The sequence below is a fragment of the Papaver somniferum genome, chromosome 5 (genome assembly GCF_003573695.1).
Source record: "Papaver somniferum cultivar HN1 chromosome 5, ASM357369v1, whole genome shotgun sequence".
Taxonomy (NCBI): domain Eukaryota; kingdom Viridiplantae; phylum Streptophyta; class Magnoliopsida; order Ranunculales; family Papaveraceae; genus Papaver; species Papaver somniferum.
In genome coordinates this window covers 208,669,853-208,682,906 of record NC_039362.1, presented here as the reverse complement: position 1 = coordinate 208,682,906, position 13,054 = coordinate 208,669,853, and the positions used below count along the sequence as shown (strand labels likewise).

The 13,054-nt window shown below is 35.9% G+C and overlaps 1 protein-coding gene across 1 annotated transcript; it reads left to right on the top strand.

Annotated features, from left to right (window-relative positions):
- The first annotated feature begins 1,102 nt into the window (after positions 1–1,102).
- On the top strand, positions 1,103–3,393 carry LOC113284472. Its single transcript, XM_026533933.1, has 4 exons — positions 1,103–1,462; positions 1,922–2,182; positions 2,265–2,627; positions 3,130–3,393. The coding sequence occupies exons 1-4, from the start codon at positions 1,451–1,453 to the stop codon at positions 3,283–3,285; spliced, it is 792 nt and encodes a 263-aa protein (XP_026389718.1). The 5' UTR covers positions 1,103–1,450; the 3' UTR covers positions 3,286–3,393.
- Positions 3,394–13,054: the final 9,661 nt, after the last annotated feature.

Sequence of the window (13,054 nt, the reverse complement as noted above, 5' to 3'; positions counted from 1 at the left end):
ATGACTTAAGTGAATACCTTTCATTTTCGTTGCATTTCTATTCCAATAATACACATGGTACTTGACTTAGCAATAATAATTTTCGTAACATCTGCTATGGCGCCTTCGAAAATGATGAAGTTTTTACGCTTACATACAGTGCGACAGATTGTGGCAGGTAGTAACCCTGACAACTTATTCCCAATCAGATGAATTATCTTGAAGGTCCAACTGTTGATAATGATGTTGATGCAATTAGACATTGGGTAATATGCTTTTAAATACTTCCGTACTTGCGAGCCAAAATGACAGTGAAAAAGCAAGTGATTGACCGATTCACCATTCTTACAACATAATAAGCAACCATCAACATAAATTTTTCCTTTTATTTTATGGAGTGTCCCATGTCTATCGTTACCAACCTTTTAATAGACTAGATAAAGGATCTAAGCGCATTTGAATATCAAAAGCAGAAGTCGAAATTAAAAACTTCACAAATTGTTGATATTTTCGCTTTTAAAAATCATTCAGACGTAAATTGTCTTCTTACTTTTTGACTTTAAAGGTTGAAAAAAAACTTTTAGACATATATCATAAAAATCTATGATTAAATTTTTAAAAATGTTTGAGCAATGCCCTATTTCAAAGAATGGGCTCATGTTCGGTTGTAAACTCCATCCAACAAGGAAATGAGATTACAAACTTCACCAATGATTTAAGACTGAGATAATCCAATACAATGGTGTGCACTTGAATCCCAACCCGGAAATGAGATTACAAACTTCACAAACTCAGATAATCATTTTCCAAAACATGATTTAAGAGGGAGCCGACCCAATACAAGGGTGTACACTTGAATCCCAAACCACCGGGCTCCAAAACCTATCTTGAATGGGGAGAGAAGCGGGAGTGAGAAAGGGGTTGAAAAAGTCGTTTCAGTGGGGTGAACAAAATCGTTAGAAATTTAAGGAAGACTATAAGTCAACTGATTTCAGCTGTCCAATCTAATCCTCGGGAGACAAATATAGACTGCCAAATAAAATCTCTACCGTTGATTAGTTTTGTCCTCTACATATAATTCTCGCTCATCTCTTCTTTTAAACCCAAATCAAAATGTTCATCGTTCCCAGATGTTCTTCTTCCCCTCAGTCACTAAAACTTTGAGATTTCTCATTTACACCACTAAACCCACCACACCTATAAATTTTTTTGCTTCATCATGTTTTGTGTTTTTGATTTTGGGTCACCGCTTATGATGACAAGGCTTGGGATTAAACAAAATCCTTGGCTCTCTGAAGCCTCTTCTTTGATTCCCGTAACCAGAATTGTTGGGATTCTTATAAAAGGATGATACTCCTCTATCTTTGGGAGATTATACTCGTCTATCTTTTTCTCTCTCCGCCCCCATTTCACTCCCACTTAATTCTGTTAATTCCACTCACCATCCTCTGAAAATCATCTCCCTTCTCTAATGGAGATCAAAGTGAGTTCTTTATTATTTTTGATAATCTTAATCTTTTCTTTAATTCTATGTTATTTTCATTTTAGGGTTTAATTAGTGTTGATCTAGGGCTTTTAATTGATTTGTTTTGAAATCTTGATGTTATTCTTCTTCCTTTTTAGGTATTCATCGATTTTGTTAGGGTTTTTTTGATCTACATTTTGTAGATGACAATTGTTCTGTCTGGATTCTTGATCTTTTTTCTTTCTTAATCGGTATGTTGATTTATTTAGTTTTTTTTATTTTTTTGAAATCTTGAAGTTTATTCTGCTTTCTTTTTAGGTATTTATCGATTTTCTTTATGTTCTAGGGTTTGATATTTGTAGATTATATCTCAAAGTTAGATTCTTGAATTTTTCTTTTTTCTTTTTAGGGTTTAACTGTGTGTTCTAACTTCACCCTTTACATCTTGTATGAATGGATTGATTGATTTAATATCAGATGCTTACTGATTGCAAACAACCACTCCTTCAACTTCAACCAAGACAACTACCTAAAATTTTAATCTCTTCAACAACATTCAAACCTTCTCTTTCTAGAACATACAGACCTATTTCTTTGAGATGTGAGAGTCAAATTTTGAAACCATTGACTAGTGTCTTGAGCAAGCAAGGGGAAATCTTCAGCTCAACCAGTACTATCTGGAGCAACCAAATGGAATTCTTCAAAGCAGCCAGCACTGTTATTGGAGTGTTTGGACCGGTAAAGTTTACACATGTTTCTTTCATCTATTTCACTCATGATTTTTTTTTATGTGTTGATTATGAATGTGTTTTTTCTTTAGGTTTTTTCTGTTGTATCAGCTCTGTACTCTCTTGCTGTTGTGTATAAAGGAGGTGATCTTATTGAGTTGCCAATCAATGGTGTGGTCACTATCGGTTATGTTCATAGCATTGGGGTCTTTAATACAAATGTTCAGTTGCAGTCTGGTGGAGGATGGTACAAGATTAAGCATTTCAATGGGGACATTAAAACAGTTTGTAATCTTACTCGAGTGGATGGTGCTCTGAAGTTTTATCGGATTTATGTTGATTTTGAAATTGACAAGAATTCACCGTTAAAGGAGATCAAACAAAAGATTAAGGATATAATCAGCAAGGAGGAGTATGTACAAGACCTATCAGTATCATTACTTACTGAGAAGAAGGTGAGCAATTATGTTTTTTTTTTCTTTGTTGTTTTACGGTTTTCCATTCTGTATTCATGGATGTAGTGTAAATCTTGGTTTTATTGAAAACCTCAGTTTGAATTTCTTACGTTTTCTATGAGACTGCAAATGAGGCTTGTAAGTAAACTTTAGTTCATGAAGGTGGTTGTTGTTTGTTGGTGTTTTGGGCTAAATGGTGTTCCTGTTTTGTTGTGCCATATTGAAATGGTTAATGTAATTTTCGAAGGAGTGGATTTGGAGTGTATTTGGTAATTTCTCTGCAAAGCTAAAAGAGGCCGAGGAGTAGGTTGTTGGTTTTCGATAGTAAGGTTGTTGATGCTTTGAAAGATATAGTGGCAGCTTAAACTGAGTTCATTGACCTGTCTTGGGCTAGCTTTGCTTTTGAGGCTATTTTTTGGGTTTTCTTTCTAGCTTTCTTGGCCTTTTGAGTTTTCTTTGTAATTCTGTTTCCAATTCACTGATGTATTTTCTTTCCCCACAGATTGGTGTCTCTTGCTATATACCGTTATCGAAGCTCAAAACTCCTCGTTTTGAGAGCTATCTTGAAATTCGGGACGACATAATTTCAGCAGTTGGAGGATCTTTCCGTTCCAGCAGCCCCCCATCTGAATTCTTCAAATTTTTGAAAATTTCTTAGTGAATGTGATGTGCTGCAATGCCATCTCTGTAAAATTGCAAATAGTTGTGGATATAAACTCTCTTCGGATTTGTAATAATAATAAATATTATGTTCTTTTGATTGCTACTTGTGTGTTCTCAGAATGTCTTACTCTTTATTCCAATCAATGTCTCTATTCATCTGTGATTTTATTTTCATATTGTTGGTTCGAAAGGTCTGAATGTTTATTGTTGTTGAAGACAATAGGGGTAATCTGGTTGATGCTGTTAAGAATCAGAAGTGTGGTTTGATCAAGTTTTGATGGTCATGACATGCTGCAGATTTTGCTTGCACCAATCTGCCAAGGCTCATCTGGGGTGAAGGCTTTCTGTTGGAGACTGATATGGCAGTTGCTTCTGCAAGCAGATAATGGCTTTGCAGAAGCTTGTTCCACTGATGCTGCTCTTGCAATTGGGAGGTAGGGGCTGTCTTGACTCTTGAGAATGTTTTGACAACTTTTTGTGGAAACCTTACTTTTGTGACTGTGTATCCAATTTCCCTTCAGGTTCTAGCTTTGCAGCGCGAGGGTGATTCCTTAAGCTCCTTGATCCTGTTGTTTTTGTATCCAACTTACACATTTTGTCTTAGTCAGAATATCGTCATCGGTGATCGAATATAATCATAGAGCTGTAAAATTTCAAGGTTGATGATGTCAAGTAGCAGAAGTGCACTTTTCCTCCAAACCTTGTGCACTCTCTGATGGTTCTTACCTGCTGTTTCCTGCAGGCATGCACGGTTCCATTTTGCAGGTTTGTGGTGAGTTCTTTTTACGATATACAAACCACATTATGGGCCAATTGAGAGGATGCTATCTCTATGTAATTGAGCCCATGACTGCCTATCATACCACATACCGTTATGATAAGCAAGGCCGATCCTAGGGGAAGAAGCTTGTTCCACTGATGCTGCTCTTGCTTCTGGTACAACTCACACCGGCAGCTCTTGCGATTGGGAGATAAGAACTTTCTTTGACTAATTTTTTTTTGAAGGCTATTATTGGGTGTCACATTCCATTAGAGAGGCGTCACCTAATAGGACAAAAACGGGTCATCCAGAAGTAATATCAAAACCCCTTATCTCAAATAATTTTGTAACGACTGAATAAACCTGTAATTAATTTTAATTTTATTTAATTTAATTAGATGATAATTAATTTTTACGGTTGGAATCAATCCAAACCTAGACGTAAAACCAATTTCTACGGTTGGAATCAATCAAAACCTGGACGTAAAATCAATTTCTACGGTTGGAATTAAAAGGAACCTGGACGTAAAATTGAGATTTACGACTAGGTTGACGAAAGGAAAATTTAGTAAACTAAATCTAGACGTAAAATTGAAATTACGGTTGGAATTCAACTAAACCTAGACGTAAAATTGAAAATTACGGTTGGATTTCAACTAAACCTGGACGTAAAATCACTTCTACGGTTGAAATTAAAAGAAAACTGGATGTAAAATCGGATTTTACGGTTGGAATTAAAAGAAATCTGGACGTAAAATGAGTTTCTATGGTTTGAAACTAATCCAAACCTGGACGTAAAACTACATACAAATAAAATTTTAAGGTTGGAATTAATCATAACCTGGAGGTAAAATCACTTCTACGGTTTTTAAGTTTTTATTTTAGTTAAATGGTAATGTAGACATTTTGTATATGTGTTAGGATATTCCATAACTACTTTTTGGACATTAAGAATCCAAGTGAAGCCCCTCTATTGAAATGTGACGTCCCAAAAATAGCCTTCAATTTTTTGTGGAAACCTTACTTGTGCGACGATGTATCTGACTCTAAAATTGATCCTCGTATTATCCTCTGAAATTCCACTAGTAGGATCAATCATGACATTGTACTATGCCATACTTTTTGTTACTCGATTTTGAAGTATAGTATGGAATTTGTGATTCATACATGTAATGTTGCACACACTTGGGGACTGGAAGTGATGTGGGCTGCATATTGAGGTCAACCTGGTGTGGTAACCTGCTTTATTTTTATTGCTTACTTAAATAATGACCTCAAAAGCGCTTTGCACATGCTATAGATATCTCATATAGGTAGTAAGAAAATTTCAACGACAAACCTGTGAGAAGTTATTTAGCTTTGGTCTCATTGTAGGCTGATACAAGTTTTTAATTGTTTTCTTATTTGGTGCTGTCAGATCATTGGTTGTAGCAAATGCTAGAAATACAGGGCAGTACTATTGCAATGGCGGAAAAGCAGTTGAGATGTCAAGGGATCACATAATGCTGGGGACTTTACTCAATGGAAGCTCCAATAACACAAAGCCACAGTCATGTACAGTGAGGATCTGGTTGATGAAGCCCTTAAGAGAAAGAGGTACCATTTAGCAATTGTGGTGGTGCATTTTAATTCAAACCTGTCGCTGAATCTGGTTGCTCACAGGCTCATGAGTGCAGCTTGCCTGTTTGGTTCTCTCCAACTCAGTTGCCTGGAGCAATTCATGAAAGACTTATACTACTTTGTTTTTTTAGGTGGCGATCTTCAAAACTTAATTATTCTGTTGTTTTGTCCTTGTCTCTGACCTTGATTACTTCAAACCTTATCTTATCAGTTGCAAATCTGTCAAATAGCAGTATAAAGTGTAGCGTCATGTTTATGTAATCTCCATGTCTTATAGTTATAGTCCTCGTTGATTTCGATAGTTCTTCATATTTCTTTCTGAAAAAATAAAAACAATCTGGCAGTAGCCTAACAGAAAATTTCAGTTCATAATTTCGTCCTAATTTATTTTTCTTTTGATACTTAACACATGCTAGATAATTCACAAACTGGATGTCCTGATGTCATTCCCAAGAGCAGTTGCAAACATGGAGAGATTAAAGAGGATCCAAAGCATTGAATGATATTGCTAGTTATTTGGTTGGTATTGGGTAGTTTTGATACTGTTAAATATGAATCCTTAAACCTTCTGAATCACTCTTAAGCTTAGCACTCCCGCTCTTCCTCTTCACAAGGTGCTATCATTGTCAGGTTTCCAACTGATCTTCCGTTTGATACATCAATGATATCCAGAAAAGTCTTCTTCACAATCCTGTCTTCCAAAAAGCCTATCTCCAGGGGAGAGACAATCAAAATATGCATGAAGTGTAACTAGGCAATACTATTATTTATTATTTTCAGATTGTCTCGAAGGGTAAAATTACTTGAACGTCATGCTTTGTCGTAACACGCTACGTTGCAACCAATTTATGAAAATTTAACCTGGAATTGTGTAGGATCCTCATGCTTGAAGATTAAAAAACTAACAACATTGCATTGAAATCAAGTTTAACCTTCAATTCTCAATCATGCAACTCACTCCACGATTTACAGATGAATGCATTCAAATCACGAAAGAAGCCAAATTTAACCATGTACGGTGCAGTTTTGGATGATTCAAAAAATACAGAACATTTAAGTAAGCAGTGGGTGTGGGTGCTTGGGGGAGCAATAATAACTTATTTTGGATGATTCAAAATAAGTGAACAGGAGTTGAACCACGAACAAGGTTTCCAATTCACATATGGAAAGCACACCCATCTACCAACGAAGTACCATTTGGTTTCTCCCCATACATAGTCTTGCAAAATTCTCCCAGCTTCCGCCTCAGGCCAAGAATTCACAATATCTTATGCTCTCCAAGTTTTTTTGTTTTCCAAAAAGAAAAATCATATCGCTTTACATGGTTGAATTTAGTTTCTTTTCCTATTAAGCAAACTATTTATAACATTTTGGAAGTGTTTTACGCCTAGGATTCCAGCCTTTTTTGCTCTTTAAAACGGGGAATGCTATACTGACCGAGCATTCCCTCCCGAGAAATCCCGCCAGCTCCTGGTACAGGAGGATAATAGGAGGGGTGGGTCCCACCAACAATTCTGTCTCTTGCGGGATTTGGGATCGGGATTTGCGTCGATAGCTTAGTCATTTTCCCTTTAAAACCCAAATCAATCACGCCGTTGTATAAACTATAAAGGACCCGGGTGGACCAGACACGTATACTATACATACTAATGGATCCATAAGACCGAGGCATTTGAGCATGGATGTTCCAACTCCAACCCGCAAATCCGACCCAATTCACCCGCAATTTAATAGGTGGCTATCCAACCCGCCCATGAACGGATTGGGTATGGGTCCATTCTTGAAAATCTACGCAATATTGGATTGGGTACGGTTGCATGCCAAGAAATCAGTTGAATACCCCCACCCGCTAGATTAAGGCTATTCTCATTATTACACTAGGTACGAAGGTAAATTTCGTAATTTATATCCATAATTAGGGGTGAGCATGGGCCGGTATGGACCGATTTTCGTCTCATCCGCTTCCAATTCTTTGTACTACGGATTTCTAATTTGGCATCCGCATCCAATCCAAATCCAACAGATTTGCATCCAATGGATGCACGGATGGACGGATTGGATGCAGATAATCCAATGGATTTGTTTAAGTTAAAATTTATAGTAAAGAAAATAAAGCTAACACAAATGACTCCTTATAAAACCTACATATCCTATATATGTATATAAATACAAAAATGTCATGTACAACACCCCAAGCAAACATCTTAAAAATTCCTGAATGATCCATAGCATTTTCTACAACTATATAAATGCTTAATTTAACGGATATGGATGCCCAACGGATTTTCATAGTTGCATCCGGGCCCGATCCATTATCCGTCGGATTTTAAAAAATTCATCTGCATCCAACCCATTAAAGAACGGTCCGGGCATCCATCCACAAAAAACGATTGGTCCCAATTAAATTCGCGGATTACGGACCAAATACTCACCCCTATCCATAATATCCACTCAGTAATAAGTTCATATTATTCATCTATGCAGGTTTTAGTTTTACTTGTTGCTAGTAGATATGTAAAGACATGTTAGTTAAATATGTAAGGATTTCCACGTAAGGGTGAACGTTTGCCTCCGTTTTTTTGAAAAGGAACACTGCCACTTTCCTATGTGATTTAATTTTAGGCTAAAATGAAAAATTAAAGATATCTCTTTTCCAAAATTAAAGGGAATGTCATGTTATAAATCATTAATTAAATATTCCTTTTATTACTTTGATTTTTATCTTACTTGTATAAAATTCTTAAGGCAAATTCACGAATTTACCTTGTCCAACCTATCCACCGCCGATCCATAGATATTAGATCCACAGATAATTGGTCGGGCGCGGATGAAAATATAACACCCGCCATTTAAATGGATCAGATGTGGGTGACACCAAATCTACGGACTTTACGCGTTGCTTACCCCGAAGCCCAAAGGTATACACTCTAAATCAGCCTAAGAAAATTTCGAAATGCAAAATTTTAGGAAGGGGACCTGAAGGGCTAACCTAAGCCCTCTCATAGGTCCGTCATCGTGGAGTACCCAAGCCTAATTGGGGTTACTATTTTACTCTGAATCAGGGAAGGGTGCTAACAGGTGTCTAAAATGGTTAAGTTACCTCACTATCTTTTTATATTATTTTATTTTATTGCCATGTTCTTTAATACAAATTGTGACGATTGTTGCAAATTTTGAAACAAAGCTGGTATAAAAAATGGTATCTGTCGATTTTCATTACAGTTGTTATAGTCTCAAATTTCAACCATAACGACTAAAACAAATACCACATACTTTTTTACTGCTAAATTTTTGGTTTTATACTTTTACAAGAATTTTCTTGGTAAGAAGGACGCCATTTTACATGACAAATTGGGCTACACATAATCATTATGATCGAAATACCACTAACTGTGACAATCCTGGGTTAAAAGAAAAAAACAATTAAAAACCAATAAAAGATTTAATAATTTCCCTAAGAGATATGTGAAAAATTATTATCTTATGATTAAGTAAGATTACCCGCGAGTTAATAAAGGACATCATTTTGTTTTATTACCTAGACCCGGTTAATTCCCAATCTGACGAGTTTTATTTAAACACAAACCAAGCAACATCCTTATGGCGTGTTAGGACAGTGAAAAGGGAGTTTTATACCAAGAATCCTATTCCCTAAATGGAAAAACCTAAACTCACAACTTTAATGGATTTTGAACTCCTTTATTTTTTTGAGAATCTTATTTCTAACCGCACACTATTCCTGTTTACCAAATATGATAATGAAATTGTTTATCCAAAAAACTGATTGCTTTCCCTACGGCTCTAAGGGCAGTTCCTATGGAATGAGCAAATCAAAGATTTGTTCATTATTCTCCCACTATGGAATCGAAAAACTTGAAAAACATATGGGAAATCAAATAAATTTGATGGTTTGTTGAGTGCGGTCGTGAAATAAACGCGCGCTTGATGGACAACCGCGCGGTGGGGCCAAACACGCTAGCGTGTGATCAAAACCTGATGATTTTCCTCCAAACGCCAGTGGTTGCAGTAAATCCTCCAGTGTGTGACCCAAAATCACAAACGGCTAAATCTAAATAGCTAAAAAATCTTATCATCCAACAGCTATAATTTTGAGTTCTATAAAAACACCTCATTTCAATTCCAAATTCACGCATTCTAAATCTCTTCACTCTCAAATCATCTACAAAAATGCCTCCCAGAGTATCCACTAGAGTTTGTGGTACTAGATTCACTCAAGAAGAGAATTTAGCTATTTGTAGAGCCTTTGTTTTTCATGCACAAGATGTTGTCGATGGAAATGTAGCCGAATCAATGTTGTGCTTCTGGGAGAAAGTTTATAGAATATTCGCCGCTGAAACAGGGAACATTTATGGGCGTGATTCTCACGGATTTTCGCATCGTTTTAGTGTAATTATTCGTCATGTATCGTAATTCCTAGCTGTACTAGTGCCCAATCACAACAATAAATTAAACGGTGAAGTTGAACATGAAGTGGAACCCGGAACACTAAAAATGTGGGAAGTATCTCACGACAGATCTTTTTCCTTCCAAGATTGTTTTAACATTCTTAGGGTGCCCAACAGATTCGATCCCTACATCGTCCTAGGAATTCCACAACCCGGATTAAATGAGGACGAGAATTGACGCCTATGTAGTAGTTGTTTTAATCTAATGAATTTCCTTTAATCTCATGTATGATGCAGTTTTTTAATCCAATATAGTATGTTTTTATTTATAAGAAAATTTAAATTAGTTATGATATTGATGGTGCAAATGTGAAGACATCCACATGTTTGGTTTTGATAATCATAATACAAAATAAACACCAAACTAAATAAGATAATACCATAATGAATCGATTTGTCCCTCAACTTTAATCAACCAACTCCACCAAAAAACACCTATGACATTTCCAGAAATGCCTTCCATATGTGTCTTCTCCAATATAAGTGCACAAATGCATAAAATTTCTGCAACCGGGCTTTGAGCGTCTACTAATTCTCTCTGGACAATGTTTGTATTCGTGATTTCCATCTCCACAATGCTCGCAGTGTAATACTTATTCTTCGATTTGGATTTAAGTTTGAAGTTTTTGCAGAGTGTTGCATACTTTTCTTCTTCTTCTTTAACCTTCATAGCATCATCTAGCATATGTGGTTCCTCTGGACAGTCGGGATCTTGACATTGCAAGTACCTGAGCTTTTCCGATTGAGATTCAATCACCATTATGATGCGTGAACAATCTTCCTGTAGAAACTTTGAATGCATCCAAGGGCATTGCATAAGACTGTGGTTATCCATGAAATATAATGGACAAACCTCTTTTGTTTCAACACATAATATTTGCTTCGTTTGCCTTTAGATAACATGGTGGATGTTGTTGTCTAAGAAAGAAATCTTTCGGTTTGGTTGAGAATCAAACCTAGTGTTGTATTTATAACAACAAAATAAATAGTCTTTGATAATTCAAATGGGCGGTCATGGTAAAGCCGCGCGGTTTTACTTTGACCGCCAACGACTACATTTCCAACCACTCGATTTCCTTCTCACCCTATAAATTCCATTCTTCCCATCTCCAAATTCACATATTCTTCTTTCTTTTGCCAACTCTTTAATCTCTCTCGCTACATAGAAATGTCTGCTAGAATTCGTGGTCCTTAGTTTACTGAAAAAGAGGATGTAACTATATGCAGAACCTATTTTTTCCACAGTGTAATCTATGGTATGGGCTATCAAGACGGTTCTTTTTGGGAGAACATTTTTACAATGTTCATCTCACTGACGGGGAACTCGGAAAACCGATATGCTCGTCGATTGTATGTTCGTTTTCAAACTATTAGGCTTGCAAAGTCAAGCCATTTGTTGCTCTAGTAATGGAAATGATCGAGAAAAGTTCGTCGGTGTAATTGTAGATGAAGTGATCCAAACAACTCTTGATAATTGGGAGGAAGCTCACGGTAAACATTTTCTTTACGAAGCTTGTTTCAACATTATTAAAGATGGTCCATCTCAAGCACATTTGTACTGCACTCGAATGTCTCTCCCAGTCTTTACAATGGAAGAAGATGTTACTCTGAAGTTGGTTACATCATATGATGAGACTAATGAACAATGACTATTTCTCGGAAAGAGTATTTGACCATTTTTTATCGTCGCAGAACAAAACCATAAGAAACAGTAAGAGCCTAGAACAAAGATTTTCATTCGTCACTAATGATGCCAAACATTATACAAAAGTTTTGTGGATAATTCACCATAGCAATTCTGGATTATCCAACGAAGAACAGGTGAATATCTTAATAACTTTGTCCTCACTGACCAACTGCATCATAATATCTTAACTTGTTGTTTATCTGTTTTACAGAAAACCATCGCTCATACCAAGTTTACTAAACAAAACGGAAGAGAGTTTAAGCATTTCGAATGCTATGAACTCTATAGAGATAATGTCGTTGGATTTGGCGTAGTTTGATGTTATTGTCGTCGTTTATTAAAATGTAGTTTGATATTATATGCAAGTTTAAAATGTAATAAATATTGCTTAATCTAAAGTGGAAATCTATTTTAAATTTTAAATGTTTTCATTCAATTGATATTACTTACTGTCAATTGTTTTACAAGATATAAACTTTGAAAATAATAAAAAGTACTAAATAACTTCAATAAAAATCAAGTACAAACTTTGGCCTCATGTTTATCTTCATTTGACTTATCTTCCATTCAACGTACTCTTTGTCAGTTTCACATTTTTTTTTGAATTTTTTGTTCAAACCTGGAGCTCTTCTCTGCCGTTAGCGAAACATTTTCTTGGAGCCACTTCAAAAACTTGCACTTCCCTCTTACAATTTTCAATATTTTTAAAACTTCCACATATCTTAGAAACGACAGCTTCAAGTTTTGCATCGCAAAAAAAGTGTGATCACCTTTTCAACCATTTCACCAACAACAAAACTAAAAAAATAAAATATATTTATAAGAGAAAATTCAAGAAAAGTGAATTTTGGTGTGAGTTAATTATTTGAAGATGGTGGTACTTCACATAGGTAAAAAATGAACATTTTTTAAATTTGAAAACTAGTCGTTGATGGTTGTACATCACATGCCAGTTTCCGCTTAAACCGCCAGTGTTTTCTTTTGACACGCACGTTTGATGATCAACCTCCAACTAGTTTTATCATAGTGCAAATGAAGTTTGACCATCCACCCGACTCAACAAATTTTGTGATTTGTTGATTGCTATAGAAATTGCCCTAACCAAACATTCTAAATGCACTTGCGTGTGAAGTTTTTTTTCTTCAATTGATATAAAAAGGAATCCTGTTATAGGGGCTGATGGAACCATTAGAGGGACCGATCCATGATAATAATGTCTATTTGTTGGTTA